This window comes from Rhinopithecus bieti, unplaced genomic scaffold, assembly GCF_001698545.2.
Source record: "Rhinopithecus bieti isolate Rb0 unplaced genomic scaffold, ASM169854v2 scaffold_47707, whole genome shotgun sequence".
In the NCBI taxonomy this organism is placed as follows: domain Eukaryota; kingdom Metazoa; phylum Chordata; class Mammalia; order Primates; family Cercopithecidae; genus Rhinopithecus; species Rhinopithecus bieti.
In genome coordinates, this window is record NW_016819117.1 from 1,229,465 (window position 1) to 1,248,964 (window position 19,500).

At 64.4% G+C, this 19,500-nt stretch overlaps 3 protein-coding genes across 13 annotated transcripts in view; 2 read left to right on the top strand and 1 right to left on the bottom strand.

The window, feature by feature from the left end:
* Positions 1 to 14,833, top strand: part of MAPK8IP3 (mitogen-activated protein kinase 8 interacting protein 3) — a 62,900-nt gene extending 48,067 nt beyond the window's left edge. For 5 of the 9 annotated variants that reach the window (XM_017858319.1, XM_017858325.1, XM_017858320.1 and 2 more), the window contains 24 exons: positions 2,022 to 2,033; positions 2,866 to 2,883; positions 3,838 to 3,895; positions 4,258 to 4,410; positions 5,121 to 5,202; positions 6,869 to 6,999; positions 7,195 to 7,251; positions 7,356 to 7,526; positions 8,144 to 8,270; positions 8,567 to 8,662; positions 8,753 to 8,911; positions 9,555 to 9,720; positions 10,518 to 10,700; positions 10,778 to 10,967; positions 11,073 to 11,192; positions 11,267 to 11,347; positions 11,446 to 11,513; positions 11,693 to 11,841; positions 12,098 to 12,269; positions 12,340 to 12,453; positions 12,605 to 12,643; positions 12,735 to 12,914; positions 13,013 to 13,162; positions 13,239 to 14,833. In XM_017858319.1, coding sequence (XP_017713808.1) covers positions 2,022 to 2,033; positions 2,866 to 2,883; positions 3,838 to 3,895; positions 4,258 to 4,410; positions 5,121 to 5,202; positions 6,869 to 6,999; positions 7,195 to 7,251; positions 7,356 to 7,526; positions 8,144 to 8,270; positions 8,567 to 8,662; positions 8,753 to 8,911; positions 9,555 to 9,720; positions 10,518 to 10,700; positions 10,778 to 10,967; positions 11,073 to 11,192; positions 11,267 to 11,347; positions 11,446 to 11,513; positions 11,693 to 11,841; positions 12,098 to 12,269; positions 12,340 to 12,453; positions 12,605 to 12,643; positions 12,735 to 12,914; positions 13,013 to 13,162; positions 13,239 to 13,360 — 2,798 coding nt within the window. In that variant the 3' untranslated portion in view covers positions 13,361 to 14,833. The remainder of the gene's footprint in view (positions 1 to 2,021; positions 2,034 to 2,865; positions 2,884 to 3,837; positions 3,896 to 4,257; positions 4,411 to 5,120; positions 5,203 to 6,868; positions 7,000 to 7,194; positions 7,252 to 7,355; positions 7,527 to 8,143; positions 8,271 to 8,566; positions 8,663 to 8,752; positions 8,912 to 9,554; positions 9,721 to 10,517; positions 10,701 to 10,777; positions 10,968 to 11,072; positions 11,193 to 11,266; positions 11,348 to 11,445; positions 11,514 to 11,692; positions 11,842 to 12,097; positions 12,270 to 12,339; positions 12,454 to 12,604; positions 12,644 to 12,734; positions 12,915 to 13,012; positions 13,163 to 13,238) is intronic. The other 4 variants (XM_017858321.1, XM_017858322.1, XM_017858323.1 and 1 more) reach the window with 3 other exon arrangements.
* A 24-nt stretch (positions 14,834 to 14,857) lies between these two features.
* On the bottom strand, positions 14,858 to 19,455 carry NME3 (NME/NM23 nucleoside diphosphate kinase 3). 3 transcript variants are annotated; one of them, XM_017858341.1, is made up of 6 exons: positions 19,107 to 19,455; positions 18,964 to 19,028; positions 15,763 to 15,828; positions 15,553 to 15,654; positions 15,365 to 15,477; positions 14,858 to 15,250 (listed from the first exon to the last, which is right to left on the bottom strand). In XM_017858341.1, exons 1-6 carry the CDS (start codon positions 19,360 to 19,362, stop codon positions 15,133 to 15,135), a joined length of 720 nt encoding a protein of 239 aa, XP_017713830.1. In that variant the 5' UTR covers positions 19,363 to 19,455; the 3' UTR covers positions 14,858 to 15,132. The 3 variants fall into 3 exon arrangements, with proteins under 3 accessions (XP_017713830.1, XP_017713829.1, XP_017713831.1); XM_017858340.1 differs by lacking the exons at positions 14,858 to 15,250; positions 15,365 to 15,477; positions 15,553 to 15,654; positions 15,763 to 15,828 and adding exons at positions 17,975 to 18,388; positions 18,502 to 18,614; positions 18,689 to 18,790 and having other exon boundaries at positions 18,898 to 19,028; XM_017858342.1 differs by lacking the exons at positions 14,858 to 15,250; positions 15,365 to 15,477; positions 15,553 to 15,654; positions 15,763 to 15,828 and adding exons at positions 17,989 to 18,388; positions 18,502 to 18,614 and having other exon boundaries at positions 18,898 to 19,028.
* LOC108519352 (C-Jun-amino-terminal kinase-interacting protein 3-like) lies at positions 15,852 to 17,549 on the top strand. The gene is made up of 3 exons (XM_017858278.1): positions 15,852 to 16,065; positions 16,163 to 16,312; positions 16,389 to 17,549. The coding sequence occupies exons 1-3, from the start codon at positions 15,852 to 15,854 to the stop codon at positions 16,541 to 16,543; spliced, it is 519 nt and encodes a 172-aa protein (XP_017713767.1). The 3' UTR covers positions 16,544 to 17,549.
* Positions 19,456 to 19,500: the final 45 nt, after the last annotated feature.

The window sequence follows — 19,500 nt, forward strand, 5'->3', positions numbered from 1 at the left end:
AAAAAAAAAAAAAAAAAAAAAAAAAGAAAGAAAGAAAGAAAAAGGAAATTTACAGGCTATACCAATAAACATCTGAAAAGATGCTCAATTTCAGAAATAATAAAGAAATAAAGAGAAAATCAAGAAAATTTTTCCCTAAAGGATTGAAAATAAGACAATCGAGGCTGTCTAGGGTGCAGCAGGTGCTGCCCTACACGCCAGCCAGAGGTGATGGGTGCAGCCCCACCGAGCACTGGCAGGTGGCAGTGGCGATGCAGCAGCAGCTGGAGGTGCAGCCTTCGAGGGAGCAGTCGGGCAGTCACAGGGCTGAAAAGTACCTCAAGCCCACACACAGGGACACCCAAGTCTCGGGGGAGCAGGTGCAGTGACAGACGATGAGATATTCCCATAGAGAAACACGGCAGGGCATTAAAAGCAACCAGGCCAGGGGTGGTGGCTCATGCCTGCCGAGGCAGGTGGATTATTTGAGCTCAGGAGTTCGAGACCAGCCTGGGCCACATGGTGAAACCCCATCTCTACCAAATACTTAGCTGGGCGTGGTGGTGCGCACCTGTGGCCCCAGCTACTTGGGAGGCTCATGGGGAGGACTGCTTCAGCCTGGGAGGTGAAGGTTGCAGTGAGCCGATATCGCGCCACTTCACTCCAACGTGGGTGACAGAGCAAGACCCCATCTAAAAAAAAAAAAAAAGGAACCAGGGTCAGGCACGGTGGCTCACACCCATAATCCCAGCACTTGGGGAGGCCAAGGTGGGCAGATTGCTTGAGCTCAGGACTTGAAGACCAGCCTGGGCAACATAGTGAGATCTCATTTCTACTGAAAAAAAAAAAAAAAAAAAACACACACACACACACAATGGTTAGCCGGGCGTGGTGGCATGCTCCTGTAGACCCAGCTACTCAGGAGGCTGAGGTGGGAGGACCTCTTGAGCCTGGGAGGTCGACACTGCAGTGAGCTAGGATAGTGCCACTGCACTCCAGCCTGAGCAACAAAGTGAGACCCCGTCTCAAAAAATAAAGGCAACCAGGAGCCTCAGCACAGGAGTGTCCCATGACATGGCTGAGTGGAACACAGGAATGTGTTCCCGGAGAGATGGAAAACGCAGTCCCGATTTTGTTCTTTGAAGCCTGTTGCTTATCTAGAAGGAGACCTGAGAGGAGAATATTGGCCGTTAGCAGCGGCTGCCCTGAGAAGCCGAGATGAGAGAAGGACATCTGCTCTTTGACTGGAAATTGCCTTAGTATTGGAATTCCTATAACAAACAACCCTTTTGTCATCCAGATCAAGTGACTTTTTCATGCCATTCTCCTTTCTATGTGAAATAACCAAGTAGAGCAGAACCGTGTCCTCACCTCTGCTGGTGTTTCCCGCAGAGCGTTTCCCTCACCAGCCTCCCGTGCAGGGCGGGGGCCAGGACCCAGTGAGGATGCCCCGCCCGCCTCATGCTCCCCACCCCTCCTCTGCTTTCTGGCGTGTTCTCTCCACCCTCCACAGTGGGGCCCTTGCTCCCGTTGTCTTCAGTCATCCTTCACCGAGGTCCTGCCCTACCCGGGCTGACCCAGGAGCCTAGGAGTCCAGCTCCAGGCCTGCGTCTGCGTTGTCTCCCGTGCCACTCTCTCCCTCACCCACGCTGGGAGGCTTTTGGAGGCTGGGCACCTGCCACACCCTGCCACACACACACTCCTCTTCACAGGCCTGCATCGTGGGGGCTGCAGGGGGCCTGCCCTCCTGATGGGTGATGGGAGCAGAGGGGAGCAGGCTTTAGGGTCAGGGGTCAGCAACGCAGGCCTGGGCTGGACCACGGCGCCTGGGCCCCGTTCCCTGCAGGCTTCTGCCCGGGGGCACAGGGCACCCAGACCTGCTGGAGGCTGCTCCTGTTCTCTCCTGCCCTGCAACATGGGAGTGGCCGAAGCACTGCTGGGTTTTCTGCAATAAGCATTTCTTTATTTTGTTGTGTTCCAGTCACTAATTGACCTTTGTCCCTTCCTCCCCCTGCCTCTTTGTGCCTCGCTGGACACGCCAGGGGAGTTCTCGGGTGAGTCTCTCTCTCTCCTGTCTCCCGTCTGTGTGGGGGTGGGAGTGGGTGGGCGGGGGATGCCCCGAGCTATCCCGTCACCATGGCTGTGTGGACTGCCCCCCACGTCGCCGCAGCGCCTGTGCTTCTGCTCGCAGCCACCGCCGCTCGGAAGCTTGTTCAGTTTGCTCCACCAGCCACTTGACAATGACCTGGATATCCAAACCCCCCTGCCTGAGGAGCCCCCCGCAGGCCATTTCTGAAGGCCCTGCAAGAGCCCTGAGACACGCACAGCAGTGATGGAACATGGCCAAGGCCAGCTCTGGGGCCTCCCCTGCTGTCAGGCACACCCTAGAAGTCAGGGGGCCTTGAGGCCCCTACCAAGCCCAGCCCGGGGCCCCCTCCCCACCTGGGTGGCAGGTTGAGACCTGCTCTCTGGCTGCACAGCAGGAGGCTCCAAGGCCCCACCCAGAGCGGGATGGACCACCCAGAGGCTGTCCAGGTACAGCCCCCCAGCCTCCAGGCACAGCCTGTTCCCACAGGGGTGCCTTCCATCCTCAGCCCCACCCAGCCCAGCATTTGGGGTGAGCTCTTAGCTGCCTGTCCCACAGGTGACGTTGGCCTGGTAGTCTTCATGTAACCCCAAGGATAAACTTTCCAGAAGGAGTAGCTGGCTCCATCCCATCTCCTGCCCTCTAACTCCCTCCTGCGCCCACCCTAACCCAGCAGACCCAGCTCTGAATTCCTCCCAGCCTGCTGTCCACACGGGCTTAACGCGCTTCTCTTCTCTCCCTTTCTCCCTCTCCTCCCGCCCTGGTTGCCCATCTCCTGTGGGACGGGGACGGCTCCCTAGTGCGCGATGATTTCTTTGGTAAGGCTGAGGCCCCGCTCCAGCGCGCGTCGCTCCTCCACCCCCACATGGTCTCCTGCTTCATGAGCTGTTTGCTTTGTTCTGCATGATGGGGACAGTGTTGGGGCCGCCAGGGTCGGGGGGGCAGCCCTGGGTGAAGCTCGCTCTGTCCAGGCTGCCTCTGGGCTGTGGGAGGTGGCAACTTCCCCCAAGGGACAGATTTGAAGGCCCGAGGAGGGCAGCCCCAGCCTCTCTGAACCCCCACAAGTGCAGGGCAGGGGAGGAAGGCCCATGTTTGAGGCAAGGGAGGTCATAATAGAGACAGCAGGCAGGACCCCTGAGCCCAGGCACAGAGGCGTGTGATGCTGTTTCATGACTGCGTAGACAGTGGGGGAGTGTGTGGGAGGGCAGGACCTTGGAGTTTCTTTCCATCCTTTTGGGGTTTCTGGGGCATGCTTGCAGGGAGCTCAGTTCAGGTCCACTTGGGGCCTGGTGGTAGAGGAGCCATCAGTCCTGCCAGGGAGCCAGGGAGCCCTGTCCTCACAGCCATGCCCCATCGCTGCATCCTAGCCCTGCTGGCCCTGCCTTGAGGGCCAGGCCTCTCCTCGCCCACCTGTCCCCTCACCACAGCTCCAACATCACTCGCCTGAGGGTGGTGGCTCTGAGAGGGCCTGCCTGGTGACGGACCTGCTGAGGGCTCTGAGGTGGCGGCACAGCGGCCATTCAGGGGCCTGCATCCGGCCAGCCGGCTGGTGACGTTGGTCGGACACAGGAACCACCCCAGGCCTGGGAGCCTGCTCTGTGCGCAGACTGGGCCCGGCATGAGCCCCGCCCTTCATGGCCCCTGCTCCCTGCAGATCGGGTGTCACCCCCAGCCAGCTACCCTCTTCAGAAGCGTTGCCCTGAGGCAGGTGCGGCGGCATCAGGGTCCTGTCTTGAAGGGCATAGGTGAAACCTCCACACCTTCTGTTTCAGGAATGGGCAAAGAAGTGGGGAATCTGCTACTGGAAAACTCACAACTTCTGGAAACCAAGTAAGAGTGCCCTTCTCCTGTGTGGTGGGGCTGAGGCAGCCCTCCTCACCAGGGTTGGAGAGTGAGCTGGGCCAGAGGGCGCCTGGGGGAGGACCTGACTCCAACGCCAGCAGCTGTCCTCATCTCGGGCGGGAGGAGCTTGGAGCAGGGCTCCGCCTGGTTTCTTTAGGAAGCTTATCTCCAGGAGCCTCTAACGAGGGTGACTATAGAGTTTAGCTCAGATGGGGATGGGTCTCCCATTCAGCCACCTTCTTGACCAGGCTGTGCCTTCTCCAGGGCAGAAGTGCAGGCGCCCCAGGAAGGCCCCTTCACATACCCATATGCCGCGCTCGCAGCGCTCCCATCTTTCTGCTTTTTCAAAGAAATGCCTTGAATGTGGTGAAGAATGACCTGATTGCCAAGGTCGACCAGCTGTCTGGGGAGCAGGAGGTGCTGAGGGGCGAGCTGGAGGCTGCCAAGCAGGCCAAAGTCAAGCTGGAAAACCGCATCAAGGAGCTGGAAGAGGAACTGAAAAGGTGAGGGTGGGGCATGGAAAGCTGGTCACAGAGAGACCCCGGCCTCAGGGTTCCGGAGTGGCTGCCTCCTCCAGTGCCTGCTCTCCAGCCCGAGTGGCTTTGTGCACAGCCTGCCTACCCAGCTCCAGCTCACAGCCACTCCACCCCAACCAGCCGAGTGGGGCCGTGGTCTCCTCCTGAGCCTCCTACAGCGCACACTGGGCCTGTCTCATGTGTTCCTTCCCAGCACAGCATCATGCGGGGCTCGGCTGCAGCTCCCACCATCCTACTCCTCCAGCCCTTTGATCAGCCAAGGTTTGGCCGCAGTCCCTGGAGAGCTGTATGTTGGGGCTCCAGCCCTTCTCTGATGGGCAGAGGACATGTGGGGGCCCCGAGACCATGCCTCTGTCCAAGAAGGGACCCAGATCTGCTCTGGGTTTGCCAAGCCAGGGCCACTGTGCTTCACCCTCCTCTGCATTCCCGGGCAGCCAGGATGGAAGGCTGGGCTTCAGGGTACTTGTGCAGCAGTGGCGCAGGTCCACCTGCCCCCAAGGAACCGGCAGAAGCGTTCAGGGCCCTGAACCAGATAGCTGCTGCAGGGGTCCCTGTGGGGAGAGCCCCCAGCCTTGCACAGAGACAAGGACCTAAGTTCGGGGCGGGCACTGCCCACTGTGTGTTCCGGAGGCCCCTGGGAGGTCCTCACCCTCCCTACCTCCTTCCCTTTCCCGCAGAGTGAAGTCCGAGGCCATCATTGCCCGCCGTGAACCCAAAGAAGAGGCGGAGGATGTAAGCAGCTATCTCTGTACAGAATCGGTACATCCACTCTTCACTCTTCACAGGCGGGGCGGCCACCATCCACCATTCACAGGCGGGGCGGCCACCATCCACCATTCACAGGCGGGGCGGCCACCATCCACCATTCACAGGCGGGGCGGCCACCATCCACCATTCACAGGGCGGCGGTCACCATCCGCATTCACAAGGGCGGGGCGGTCACCATCACCATTCCAGGCGGGCGGTCACATCCAGCATCACAGGGGCTGTCCATCCAGCATTCACAGCGGGGCGGTCACCAATTCCAGCATTCCAGGCGGGGCCAGCCACCATCCAGCATTCACCAGGCGGGCAGTCACCATCAGCATTCACAGGCGGTACATTTCACTGTTCACACACGTATATCCTACTATTCACAACTCAGGCATGGGCATGCGGGGCAGCTCCGGGGACTCACAGCCCTCTGTCTCTGTACAGAATCATACTATAGGCCACTACTTCACATGCAGGCCTGCGCACGGGCAGGGGGGCCGGCGCCTGGGGACTCGCCTGCTCTTCTGGGCTGACAGCTCTCCCACCCCTCCTGGGTGACACCTGACCCCAACGGCATCATCTGCCGCCCCACTCCCGAGACCACATAGAATCAGAACCAGGCCCTTGGGCAGGACCACAGCCCTGGCAGGACGCCAGGTCACCTGTCAGCACCCAAGTCCTGGTGCCTGCCTTTTGTATGGTCATAAGCGGGTCTCCCTGGCTTCGCAGCCTGGCCAGTGCTCCAAGTCAGTCACCTGCTGTCCCCTTTTCAGGACCTACCCCACCCCTGAGGAGCCCGGGAGGCCCTCAGGCAAGCTCTCTGCTGCCTGGGCGTTGCCAGCCCTCCCCTTTAGAACTACTACCCCCTCCAGGGGAGAGACCAGAGGGAGCACTGCCTGTCAGTTGGCCACTGGCCTCCCCAGGGCAGATGCCAGCCTCACCTGCACTAGCTCAGTCACCTGGGCGCCGTGGTGACAATAAAGTGAGGTTGTATGTCTCGGGCCATCCCGTGCACCCCGCACTCCCCACGGTCTAGGAGAAACACAAGTAGAAGGCAAGTCATGTCCCCCCCACAGCCCCTCCTGCATGAGCCGAGGGTGCCACCGGTCCTGGGCCTCTGCCTCTGCCCCTTGTCACGGCCTGAGGCTGGACGTGCACCTGCAAGCACAGAGTGCTGAGTGCCAGGGCTCTGTGGGGACTCGCACTTCCTCACTCCCTGGCAGCTCTGCTGAGCAGCCCTGGGTAGGGGAGCAGACCACAGACCCCACATGGGTCTGTCAGAACTCAAAGTGTCCGTCAGAACCCAAAGTGTTCAGCCGGCTGGACGCTTCCTAGAGCGTCCCATCTACTCATTTCACACTGGAGCAGTCCCACCTGCACCTCACCTGAGGCATTTGGGGCCTCCACGGACATGCAGGGAAAGTCACCCACATCGTGCCTCTCACGTGTGTCATGGCAGCCCTGGCAGGGTCAGGCTGACTCCGGGTTCCCCTCCCCCCTTGCTGACACTCCTCCACACCACTTCTTGCCCGAGGATCTGCAGGAAATTGGTACTGAGATCCACCTGTAGCTGGAGGCCACGACCCTGCCCCGGTGGAGGCACCCCAGGAGGAAGCAGGTGTGACCCGGCCTCCAAGGGCTGATTGAGCCTCTGTGCCTCTCCCCTCCACAGGACAAAATCCCCATGGCCCAGCGCCGCCGCTTCACGCGGGTAGAGATGGCCCGTGTGCTCATGGAGCGGAACCAGTACAAGGAGCGGCTGATGGAGCTGCAGGAGGCCGTGCGGTGGACCGAGATGATCAGGTGGGAGTTGCGGCCGCCCCAGGAAGGGCTGTGGGGTCATCTCTGATGGCAGAACCGCGGCTCCCTCCTCAGCACCTCCCTGTCTTCTGGGGGGACTGAAGTGTGCTGGGTGCTTCCTGGTGGGAGCCCAGAGAGTGCCAGGCAAGGGAGGCGTGAGGGTGCTAAGCAGGCTGCTCCCTATGCCCTCCCCCGCAGAGCATCCCGAGAGCACCCATCCGTCCAGGAGAAGAAGAAGTCCACCATCTGGCAGTTGTAAGCTGGGGGCCCCCAGGGGGTGTGGGCAGCAGCTGCAGGTGAAGGGGCAGGGAAGTTCCCTGGTCCTCTGCCCACTCCTCACCTCCCTGTGCCTCCGGCAGCTTCAGCCGCCTCTTCAGCTCCTCCTCCAGCCCCCCTCCGGCCAAGCGCCCCTACCCCTCGGTGAATATCCACTACAAGTCGCCTACCACGGCCGGCTTCAGCCAGCGCCGCAGCCATGCCATGTGCCCAATCTCAACGGGCAGCCGGCCCCTGGAATTCTTCCCTGACGAGTGAGTGTCCCGTGGTCCCCACTAGTGGCCTGCAATGGGGTTGGGGAGGCCCTGTCCTTAGGCCCCTCCCCTCCAGGACCTGAAGCAGGACTTTGAGGACAGCCTCCACCTTGCTGGCCACATGCCAGGGGTCGTGACCTCTCCCTGCACACTGCCTGCCCCTCCCTGCAGCGGGGAGCTGGGCTGCTTTGGCTCCGCAGTGTTTGGTTCAGGATGTCCCTTGGCAGAGGCTGTGCACACCAACCGTCAGGGGGCTGCACTGGGCTCCACGGTGGCCTCTGCAGCAAGGAGCCATTTCAGGCATATGTCCAGCAAGGAGTCGCTGGCCGTGCCTGTCCCCTGGCGGTACTCCAGGTCCCGGTCCGTGGAGCCCTCAATGACTGTGGCCGAAGAGCAGCCTCTGGGTCGAGCAGGTGCCAGCTATGGCCTCCAAGCCCAGGGGCATACCCGGTGCTGAGAAGGCCACCCTCCCCAGCTGGGCACTCGGTGGCCGGGAAAAGGCGAGGATGGGCCTCCCTGCCGTGACCTCCCCCAGGGCAAGCCTGGGGCACTGTGGGTGCCTGCTGCTCGGCCGCTGCTCACCCTGGACAGACATCACCCATCATTCTTCCACTCAGCGACTGCACGTCCTCCGCTCGTCGAGAGCAGAAGCGCGAGCAGTACCGCCAGGTGCGTGAGCACGTGCGTAACGACGACGGCCGTCTGCAGGCCTGCGGCTGGAGCCTGCCCGCCAAGTACAAGCAGGTGCGGGCGGGGCGCTTCGGGGACCGGGCGGGGCCCCGCGGGGGCGGGGCGTGGGTAAGCGGGGGCTCTGTGGCGGGCCGGGCGGGCGGGGCGGGGCAGGGCCTGGCAGCTTATTAGTAAGCCTCCTGGGCAGGGGTCTGGAGGGTGGGAGGAGGAGCCCCGCGGCTCCCACGCCCCCACCTGCCTCCAGTCTTGAGGTGGCTCTGCCGCCAGAAGCTGGCAGCTCGGCCTAAGGTTTCTGGAGGGATGGGTAGGAGCCATGGCTCGTGCCCACGGCGCCTCCCTGCCCCCTGCAGCTGAGTCCCAACGGGGGCCAGGAGGACACGCGGATGAAGAACGTGCCGGTGCCCGTGTACTGCCGCCCTCTGGTGGAGAAGGACCCCACCATGAAGGTGAGCCGGCGAGCACCCCATTCAGGCCGGCTGGGCGGGCTGGAGGCTGGGGAGCGCCGGTGACACCCGACCCCGGTCCTGCCCTTGCAGCTGTGGTGTGCTGCGGGCGTCAACCTGAGCGGGTGGAGGCCCAATGAGGACGATGGTGGGAATGGAGTCAAGCCAGTGCCAGGCCGCGACCCCCTGACCTGCGACCGCGAAGGAGACGGTGAGCCCAAGAGCGCCCACGGGTCTCCCGAGAAGAAGAAGGTGAGTATGGCGGAGGCCACCGGGCACCTCCCTGGCTTAGTCTCAGGACAGCTCAGCCGCAGAGCATGCTGGGAGTGAGACACAGGCCAGCACCCGGAAGCAGGGCAGCACAGGGGCCCCTGGACTTCGGGAAGCAGTGTCTTCCCTCCCCAGAACGGAGCCGCCTTCTGGGTTTTCAGTAGGAGTCTTGGCCCACGTGGCTGGGAATGGGGCTGCAGCTGGGGCGGCCCTCCCCTCCCCTTTCCGAGTGCCATCCAGCAGTCTCGGTCCCCTGGCTGGGAATGGGGCTGGGGTGGGCCCTCTTCCCCTTCCCCTCTCCTCCTCTCCCTTTCCCTCTCCCCGACCTCCCAAGTGGCCTGGAGTGGCAGAGCTTCCTTCCTAGTGGTCGGAGGCTTAGTTTTATGGCCCAGCTTGGGCCTCTTGGAGCTCAGCGGCTTTCTCTGTGGAGACGAAACCGGGTATGCAAGCGCTTTAGAGTGCAGTCCTGAGTCCACATTGCTCTGGCCCCGGGGAAGGACAGCCATGTCCCCTCAAGCTACAGTCAAGGCTGGATCCTGACAGATTCTGGGAGTCCCATGGCCCCTTGCTGCTGCCGGGTAGACTCAAGCTCGGGCTCTGACCTTGATCCCGTGCCCTGAAACAGGCCAAGGAGCTCTCTGAAATGGACGCCACCTCCAGCCGGGTGTGGATCCTGACCAGCACCCTGACCACCAGCAAGGTGGTGATCATCGATGCCAACCAGCCGGGCACTGTGGTGGACCAGTTCACCGTCTGCAATGCGCACGTACTGTGTATCTCCAGCATCCCTGGTGAGCGGCTGGAGTGGGCGTTTCCACTTGGGCGCCACTCCCTTTTACTAGCAAGCTAAGTAAAAGCCCTGCCAGACAGCACCCACCTTCTCGGGGTGTCCTGTGGACACGGGAACATGGCAGTGGGCAGTGGGAGGGGCAACACCCAGTCAAGTGAGGCCCTGGGCCCTGTTTCTGGGAGGAAGCTCGCAGTGGCCTCGGCCTCTTCTTCCTACGTACTCGGGACCCCACGCTCACCTGGTTAGAGGGTGAGGGGTAGGCATCACCCGCAGCTTGAAGCATCACTCGGGGACCACCGGAAAACATTTCCTCATGCTGAATGTGAAACCTCCAGTTGGGCCGAAATCTCACGGCCTCACCAGGGGCTAAGGGGGTGTGGGTGAGGAGCTTCATGTCACCCCTGTGAGCGGTAACCTTGGTGATGTTCTGGGCCAGCCCCAACACTGGGAGGATGAAGGGGTACTGAGGGCTCTGCCAGGTCTCTGGTGTGAAACCACAGGGCCGTCTGGGTTCTTGAGGGTCTGCCACAGGATCACAAGTTGTTTGCTCCCAAACCAGGGTCTTACTACTCAGCTCCCCTGGCCCAGGGGCCCACCCAACAGAGCAGGCTTGCTGGAGTTCCAGGCCTCCAGGCAGAGGGTCCTGGGTGGACTGTGGGTGGAGCCATGTGTGGAAGCTGGGTCTGCTGGGAGAGTGGAAGGCCAGCTCCCGCTCCCTCTGCCCTCGTATGAGTGCTGGGCATGCCCTTGCAGTAGTGCGTTCCCCAGCACAGGCTGATGGGCCGTCCCTCTCCCCAGCGGCCAGTGACAGCGACTACCCCCCCGGGGAGATGTTCCTGGACAGCGATGTGAACCCAGAGGACCTGGGCGTGGACGGCGTGCTGGCCGGTATCACCCTGGTGGGCTGTGCCACCCGCTGCAATGTGCCACGGAGCAACTGCTCCTCCCGAGGGGACACCCCGGTGCTAGACAAGGGGCAGGGTGAGTCCTGGGCGAGTTTCCCCCATCCCCTCGTTCCCACCTTTCCGCCCAGCCCAAGCTCACCTCTCCTAACACAGGGGAGGTGGCCACCATCGCCAACGGGAAGGTCAACCCGTCCCAGTCCACAGAGGAGGCCACAGAGGCTACGGAGGTGCCAGACCCTGGGCCCAGCGAGCCAGAGACGGCCACCTTGCGGCCCGGGCCTCTCACAGAGCATGTCTTCACTGACCCGGCCCCCACCCCATCCTCTGGCCCCCAGCCTGGCAGGTGAGCAGGAGCGGAGGGGGAGGCTTGCAGAGGTGGGAAGGGCCTAGGGGTCTTGGGGCAGGTGCATGCCCCGTGGCCCCCCTGGAGCCACCGTCCTTCCCACAGTGAGAATGGGCCGGAGCCTGACAGCAGCAGCACGCAACCAGAGCCGGAGCCCAGCGGGGACCCCACAGGAGCAGGCAGCAGTGCTGCACCCACCATGTGGCTGGGAGCCCAGAACGGCTGGTAGGAAGGGCCCAGGGCAAGGTGGAGGGGGGGTCCTAGGTGAGTCCCTCGCCCACTGCCACTTCTTTCTACAGGCTCTACGTGCACTCAGCTGTGGCCAACTGGAAGAAGTGCCTGCACTCCATCAAGCTGAAGGACTCCGTGCTGAGCCTGGTGTGGGTGACCCAGGCTGAGGGCCGGGCGTCACGGGGGAACAGGGCGGAGGGGCCTGCACAGCCTGGCCCAAACCAGGCTCACCACATTCCTGTTTCAGGCACGTCAAAGGCCGTGTGCTGGTGGCTCTGGCGGACGGGACCCTGGCCATCTTCCACCGTGGTGAAGGTGGGGCCTGGCAGCACGGGGTATGTGGGTGGCAGCTGATGGCCCTGGCAGTGTTTAGCCAAGGGACTCCCGGGGTTCCAGGCCTCTCCTTAGCCTGGCAGTGGGTATCTCAACCCCTGATGTCCTGAGCAGAGGTGGGGCCCGGCCAGGCCTGAGCAGGTGTTTGGGGCTCCCTCCAGATGGCCAGTGGGATCTGAGCAACTATCACCTAATGGACCTGGGCCACCCGCACCACTCCATCCGCTGCATGGCTGTTGTGTACGACCGCGTGTGGTGTGGCTACAAGAACAAGGTGCACGTCATCCAGCCCAAGACCATGCAGATTGAGGCGAGTGCTGGCCAGGGGCCCCAGGGAGGGGAAGAGGCTTCTGCCAGCCAGCAGCTCTCCAGCACTTTCCATACAGAAGTCCAAAAAGCCCTATGTGGGTCCCATCCTCCCTGTACCGCCAATGACTCAGGCTCAAACAGGCGCAAAGCAGGAGATCTGAGGGGGCTATAGGTGGCCCTGGGGCTGTGGCAGGTTTGGGGCTGCCCACTTCCTCTCCTCTCCCCAGCCCTGTTGATGGGCAACCATGACTCCACAGAAGTCATTTGACGCCCACCCGCGGCGGGAGAGCCAGGTGCGGCAGCTGGCGTGGATTGGCGATGGCGTATGGGTGTCCATCCGCCTGGACTCCACCCTGCGGCTCTACCATGCACACACACACCAGCACCTACAGGATGTGGACATCGAGCCCTACGTCAGCAAGATGCTGGGTGAGGTGCCATGCCAGGTGGGGCGGCAGGGGGCTCAAGGCCAGCCGCCCTGACCACTCTCCCCCCACAGGCACCGGCAAACTCGGTTTCTCCTTCGTGCGCATCACAGCCCTGCTTGTCGCGGGCAGCCGGCTCTGGGTGGGCACCGGCAACGGAGTGGTCATCTCCATCCCCCTGACAGAGAGTGAGTGGCATGCACCCCTGCAGGGGCAGTGGTGCTGCCAGAGGTGTCCATGGGTTCCCAGAGGTGGCTCTGCAGGGCCACCTGGGAGGGTGCCTCACTGCCCCTACGCTGACCACTCTCCTCTTCTCCCATGCTCCTCTTGTGTCCCCAGCTGTGGTCCTGCACCGAGGCCAGCTCCTGGGGCTCCGAGGTAAGCCCAGCCACCTCCTCTCCCCCCACAGGAGCCTCTCCCACCCTCCATCTGTATGCGGGCTCAGCGCCTCTGGGTTCTCTCCCTGCAGCCAATAAGACATCCCCCACCTCTGGGGAGGGCGCCCGTCCCGGGGGCATCATCCACGTGTACGGCGATGACAGCAGTGACAGGGCGGCCAGCAGCTTCATCCCCTACTGTTCCATGGCGCAGGCCCAGCTCTGCTTCCACGGGCACCGCGATGCCGTGAAGTTCTTTGTCTCGGTGCCAGGTGAGGCTGGGCCCCTCCTGCTATCCACATCCCCTGCACGCCAGTGGCTGCCGCCTCCCCCAGGAGGCCACTGTCCTCAATCGCTTCTGCCATCCCAGGGAATGTGCTGGCCACCTTGAACGGGAGTGTGCTGGACAGCCCAGCTGAGGGCCCTGGGCCAGCTGCCCCTGCCTCGGAGGCGGAGGGTCAGAAATTGCGGAACGTGCTGGTGCTGAGCGGCGGGGAGGGCTACATCGACTTCCGCATTGGTGAGCGGGGCTTAGGGACGGGACTGAGGTTGGGCGCGGGGGGAGCCTGGCCCTCACTCTGCTGCCTTGCCTGCAGGAGACGGAGAGGACGACGAGACGGAGGAGGGCACAGGGGACATGAGCCAGGTGAAGCCCGTGCTGTCCAAGGCGGAGCGCAGTCACATCATCGTGTGGCAGGTGTCCTACACCCCCGAGTGAGGCCGCTGCCCTGCCTGGCCCGACCTGTACATAGGACCCCCGACCACCTGACCCCCGCCTGCCCTGCGGGGTAGCCAGCCAGGCGCCGCCGCCCCTCTTCTGACCTCTCAACCTGCAGCTTTCACCTGAGTCTGGTCCCCTCCAGCGGGCAGGGAGTGCGGGGATGCCAGTCAGCTGGGAGGAGAAGGGGAGGGTGCTTCCACCCGAGGGGAAGATGCTCTCGGGACAGTTTCCCGGGCGGCTCCTGGCCAGCTTCCAGCCCAGAGTCCTCAAGTCCAGGGCAACTTGGGCCCAGCGCAGGCAGGACCCGAGGTGGCCCTGGCTCCACCCTGGGCCTCCTACTCCCCAGCACCCCTGGAGGAGGCAGGAGCTCCCCACCGCCGAGGCTGCCTGCCCTGGGCCCACCTCTGCATGCTGCTCATGGGGCCACGCTGCCTCCCCGGCCCTCACTCTGCCTGGGGGAGCTGGGCCAGGCACTAGCCTTTGCCCAGGGAGGTGGGCCTCAGGCTGCCCAGGTGCGTGCACCCCAGCTGGCCTTCTCTGGGGCCTCCCCATCCTCAAGCCTCTATCCTCTGTCTGTCCCCACCCCGGCTGTCCCCTGCCCAGGGAGCTGGCATGAAAGCACGAGGCCCAGCTCCCTGGGGCAGCTGCTTGAGAAGAGACTGCTACCCCGTCCTGCCCACACAGGCAGGCTCTTGCCGTGTCCCCCCAGGCTCTGCCTGGGCAGAAGACTCACCTTGGAGGAGTGGGCCTTGGAGTCCTGTCCCTCCCAGAAGCCCCCAGGGTGGGATTTCTCAGGCTGCCAGGGCAGGCCCAGGCCTCAGGAAGAAGGGGAGGCCCCTGGCCTCTCCGGGTTCAGTCCTAGGACGCAGGCTTAGCCTCAGGTTGATGGGGGATAATGTGCTCCCGGGGCCTGCCTCCTGCACAGGGGTCCACGGAGCCCAGCTCCCAGACACGCTACTAAGTGCCTAGGGTTGCCCGCTGTGGCCTGCTCCCCGGGAGCAAGAGGCCACCAAGCAGAGGCCCATGGGGCTGAAGATGGAGCCGCCCCCAGCCGACGCCAAGCCTGTAGCGGGCAGAGGCCACCCTGGACTGCTCTCCCTGTCCAGCTGGGCCTCGCTGGCCTACTCCTACCTTCCAGGCCCACTGCACTCCTGTCTGGGAGGCCCTGATGAGGGCAGCCCAGCCCCCGCACCCACCCCCAACCAGAGAAGCACAGATCTTGGGGAGCTGCCCCATGAGCCCCGCTGGCCACCATGGGCTGCAGCCACTGCGCTGCCGGCTTCTCCCCACCATCCCTGCCACCTCCACTGTGATGTATGTCTGCTCCCTCGTCTGTTCCCCCAGGATCTCGAAGTGACTCGGGCTGAGCAGTGGTGCGGCTGGGGGAGGGGTGACGATTCTCCTCAGGCTTTGGCCCTGCAAGCAAACCCACATATCTGCTCTGTATGTAATAAACGTCTTAACGTCGTAGCTGCCTGTTTCTAAACCCAAACCGACACGAAAACGACTTCACTTTATTATAAAAAGAAACGTTGGACCATGTTGGGTTGGGCACCAGGAGTGTCCTGGCCTGTTTCCAGGAGAGCCGCAGGCTCCTGGAGCAGCTCCTCGGGCAGGAAGCCCTGTACGCGGAGAGGCCCGCGCCACTCTCGATGCAACGTCCTGACAGGTGGATGTTCCAAGCGCTGCGGGGTGGGGCCAGAAGCCCGGCCACCTGGGCCCTGGAGGCGGCTGGGGTGTCAGAGCCTCTGCGACGCGCACCTGCCGGGCTACTCATACAGCCAGTGCCCGGCGCTGTCCTCCCAACACAGGAGCTCGTCTGCGCGGAACCAGAGCGCGATCTCGCGGCGGGCACTCTCCACCGAGTCGCTGCCGTGAATCAAGTTCCTGAGCGGAAAAGGCGAGCGTGAGCGCGAGAAGGAGGGCTCCGGCACGGGTCCCACGAGGGCCGAAATGGGGGAGGCCGGACGGGGCTGGGCCCGTCCCCGGGGCGAGCCTTACTTGCCAACCTCGATGCAGAAATCCCCGCGGATGGTGCCGGGCGGGGCGTCGGCCGGGTTCGTGGCCCCGATGAGCGCCCGCGAGGTGCGCACCACGTCCAGCCCCTGCCATACCTGTGCGGGGGGACGGGGGCGGCATCACGCAGGGGTGGGGTCCCGGGGCCGTCCGCCCGCTTCCCGGGCACTCACCATGGCCACCACCGGCCCGGAGGCCATATACTTGACCAGGCGGCCGTAGAACGGGCGTTCACGCAGCTCGGCGTAGTGCTCGCGCAGCAGCTCCTCGGAGGCCTGCGGAAGGGTCACGCCGCCTGCGCCGGCACCCAGGCGTCCCCAGGTCCCCGCCCCCCGTCCCCCCACACCGCGCCCCCGCACGCTCACCGCGCCCCGCGCCCCCACCTGCACCAGCTTCAGCGCCACCAACTTGAAGCCCTTCCTCTCGAAGCGCCGCACGATCTCGCCCACCAGCCGCCGCTGCACGCCGTCCNATGCGGGCTCAGCGCCTCTGGGTTCTCTCCCTGCAGCCAATAAGACATCCCCACCTCTGGGGAGGGCGCCCGTCCCGGGGCATCATCCACGTGTACGGCGATGACAGCAGTGACAGGGCGGCCAGCAGCTTCATCCCCTACTGTTCCATGGCGCAGGCCCAGCTCTGCTTCCACGGGCACCGCGATGCCGTGAAGTTCTTTGTCTCGGTGCCAGGTGAGGCTGGGCCCCTCCTGCTATCCACATCCCCTGCACGCCAGTGGCTGCCGCCTCCCCAGGAGGCCACTGTCCTCAATCGCTTCTGCCATCCCAGGGAATGTGCTGGCCACCTTGAACGGGAGTGTGCTGGACAGCCCAGCTGAGGGCCCTGGGCCAGCTGCCCCTGCCTCGGAGGCGGAGGGTCAGAAATTGCGGAACGTGCTGGTGCTGAGCGGCGGGGAGGGCTACATCGACTTCCGCATTGGTGAGCGGGGCTTAGGGACGGGACTGAGGTTGGGCGCGGGGGGAGCCTGGCCCTCACTCTGCTGCCTTGCCTGCAGGAGACGGAGAGGACGACGAGACGGAGGAGGGCACAGGGGACATGAGCCAGGTGAAGCCCGTGCTGTCCAAGGCGGAGCGCAGTCACATCATCGTGTGGCAGGTGTCCTACACCCCGAGTGAGGCCGCTGCCCTGCCTGGCCCGACCTGTACATAGGACCCCGACCACCTGACCCCGCCTGCCCTGCGGGGTAGCCAGCCAGGCGCCGCCGCCCCTCTTCTGACCTCTCAACCTGCAGCTTTCACCTGAGTCTGGTCCCCTCCAGCGGGCAGGGAGTGCGGGGATGCCAGTCAGCTGGGAGGAGAAGGGGAGGGTGCTTCCACCCGAGGGGAAGATGCTCTCGGGACAGTTTCCCGGGCGGCTCCTGGCCAGCTTCCAGCCCAGAGTCCTCAAGTCCAGGGCAACTTGGGCCCAGCGCAGGCAGGACCCGAGGTGGCCCTGGCTCCACCCTGGGCCTCCTACTCCCCAGCACCCCTGGAGGAGGCAGGAGCTCCCCACCGCCGAGGCTGCCTGCCCTGGGCCCACCTCTGCATGCTGCTCATGGGGCCACGCTGCCTCCCCGGCCCTCACTCTGCCTGGGGAGCTGGGCCAGGCACTAGCCTTTGCCCAGGGAGGTGGGCCTCAGGCTGCCCAGGTGCGTGCACCCCAGCTGGCCTTCTCTGGGGCCTCCCCATCCTCAAGCCTCTATCCTCTGTCTGTCCCCACCCCGGCTGTCCCCTGCCCAGGGAGCTGGCATGAAAGCACGAGGCCCAGCTCCCTGGGGCAGCTGCTTGAGAAGAGACTGCTACCCCGTCCTGCCCACACAGGCAGGCTCTTGCCGTGTCCCCCCAGGCTCTGCCTGGGCAGAAGACTCACCTTGGAGGAGTGGGCCTTGGAGTCCTGTCCCTCCCAGAAGCCCCAGGGTGGGATTTCTCAGGCTGCCAGGGCAGGCCCAGGCCTCAGGAAGAAGGGGAGGCCCCTGGCCTCTCCGGGTTCAGTCCTAGGACGCAGGCTTAGCCTCAGGTTGATGGGGATAATGTGCTCCCGGGGCCTGCCTCCTGCACAGGGGTCCACGGAGCCCAGCTCCCAGACACGCTACTAAGTGCCTAGGGTTGCCCGCTGTGGCCTGCTCCCCGGGAGCAAGAGGCCACCAAGCAGAGGCCCATGGGGCTGAAGATGGAGCCGCCCCAGCCGACGCCAAGCCTGTAGCGGGCAGAGGCCACCCTGGACTGCTCTCCCTGTCCAGCTGGGCCTCGCTGGCCTACTCCTACCTTCCAGGCCCACTGCACTCCTGTCTGGGAGGCCCTGATGAGGGCAGCCCAGCCCCGCACCCACCCCAACCAGAGAAGCACAGATCTTGGGGAGCTGCCCCATGAGCCCCGCTGGCCACCATGGGCTGCAGCCACTGCGCTGCCGGCTTCTCCCCACCATCCCTGCCACCTCCACTGTGATGTATGTCTGCTCCCTCGTCTGTTCCCCAGGATCTCGAAGTGACTCGGGCTGAGCAGTGGTGCGGCTGGGGAGGGGTGACGATTCTCCTCAGGCTTTGGCCCTGCAAGCAAACCCACATATCTGCTCTGTATGTAATAAACGTCTTAACGTCGTAGCTGCCTGTTTCTAAACCCAAACCGACACGAAAACGACTTCACTTTATTATAAAAGAAACGTTGGACCATGTTGGGTTGGGCACCAGGAGTGTCCTGGCCTGTTTCCAGGAGAGCCGCAGGCTCCTGGAGCAGCTCCTCGGGCAGGAAGCCCTGTACGCGGAGAGGCCCGCGCCACTCTCGATGCAACGTCCTGACAGGTGGATGTTCCAAGCGCTGCGGGGTGGGGCCAGAAGCCCGGCCACCTGGGCCCTGGAGGCGGCTGGGGTGTCAGAGCCTCTGCGACGCGCACCTGCCGGGCTACTCATACAGCCAGTGCCCGGCGCTGTCCTCCCAACACAGGAGCTCGTCTGCGCGGAACCAGAGCGCGATCTCGCGGCGGGCACTCTCCACCGAGTCGCTGCCGTGAATCAAGTTCCTGAGCGGAAAAGGCGAGCGTGAGCGCGAGAAGGAGGGCTCCGGCACGGGTCCCACGAGGGCCGAAATGGGGAGGCCGGACGGGGCTGGGCCCGTCCCCGGGGCGAGCCTTACTTGCCAACCTCGATGCAGAAATCCCCGCGGATGGTGCCGGGCGGGGCGTCGGCCGGGTTCGTGGCCCCGATGAGCGCCCGCGAGGTGCGCACCACGTCCAGCCCCTGCCATACCTGTGCGGGGGGACGGGGCGGCATCACGCAGGGGTGGGGTCCCGGGGCCGTCCGCCCGCTTCCCGGGCACTCACCATGGCCACCACCGGCCCGGAGGCCATATACTTGACCAGGCGGCCGTAGAACGGGCGTTCACGCAGCTCGGCGTAGTGCTCGCGCAGCAGCTCCTCGGAGGCCTGCGGAAGGGTCACGCCGCCTGCGCCGGCACCCAGGCGTCCCCAGGTCCCCGCCCCCCGTCCCCCCACACCGCGCCCCCGCACGCTCACCGCGCCCCGCGCCCCACCTGCACCAGCTTCAGCGCCACCAACTTGAAGCCCTTCCTCTCGAAGCGCCGCACGATCTCGCCCACCAGCCGCCGCTGCACGCCGTCCGGCTTCACGGCCAGGAAGGTGCGCTCGTGTGCGCCGATGCAAGCTGCGGGGCAGGCGGGGACGTGGCGTCAGACCGGCCCAGCACCGACCGCCCGTACCCCGCCCGCGCCGCTCCGCTCACCGGCGGGGAAGAGGTTGGCGAAGATAGTCAGCACCAGGCAGATCATGATGGCGGTGCGGGCGCGGGCTCCGCGGGGCGGGGCGGTGGCGCCCGGGGCGGGGCCTGCGCTTAAAGAGGCCTGGTCCCGGCGCGGCGGCCTCCGCGGACGCACGTAGGGAGGCTGCTTCACTTGCACCCCGAAACCCAGCAGCCGTGGGGGGCCAGAGGGCAGCTGCGGAGGCCAAGTCTCCTCCAGTGGCTCGGGCACTAACTGCATCCCCCACAACCCGCCCAGGTGGTTCCACCCACGCGGCGCCCTGCTCCGCACCGCCCGAGCCCCCGCCCCCCGGCCAGGGCCAAGACCACAACGTCAGGCCTTCTCTCCCCGGTCCTAAAGACAGCGCGCAAAGACACC

Excerpts from the sequence above, each read along its gene's own strand:
- LOC108519352 (XM_017858278.1), top strand. The coding sequence starts at position 15,852 with ATGCGGGCTCAGCGCCTCTGGGTTCTCTCCCTGCAGCCAATAAGACAT. Across the intron at positions 16,066-16,162 it reads GTTCTTTGTCTCGGTGCCAG|GGAATGTGCTGGCCACCTTG; the intron begins GTGAGGCTGGGC and ends CTGCCATCCCAG. Across the intron at positions 16,313-16,388 it reads CTACATCGACTTCCGCATTG|GAGACGGAGAGGACGACGAG; the intron begins GTGAGCGGGGCT and ends CCTTGCCTGCAG.
- NME3 (XM_017858341.1), bottom strand. The coding sequence starts at position 19,362 with ATGCAGTTAGTGCCCGAGCCACTGGAGGAGACTTGGCCTCCGCAGCTG. Across the intron at positions 15,829-18,963 it reads ACGGCGTGCAGCGGCGGCTG|GTGGGCGAGATCGTGCGGCG; the intron begins GTGGGCGAGATC and ends CAGCGGCGGCTG. Across the intron at positions 15,478-15,552 it reads CCGGGCCGGTGGTGGCCATG|GTATGGCAGGGGCTGGACGT; the intron begins GTGAGTGCCCGG and ends CCCCCCGCACAG.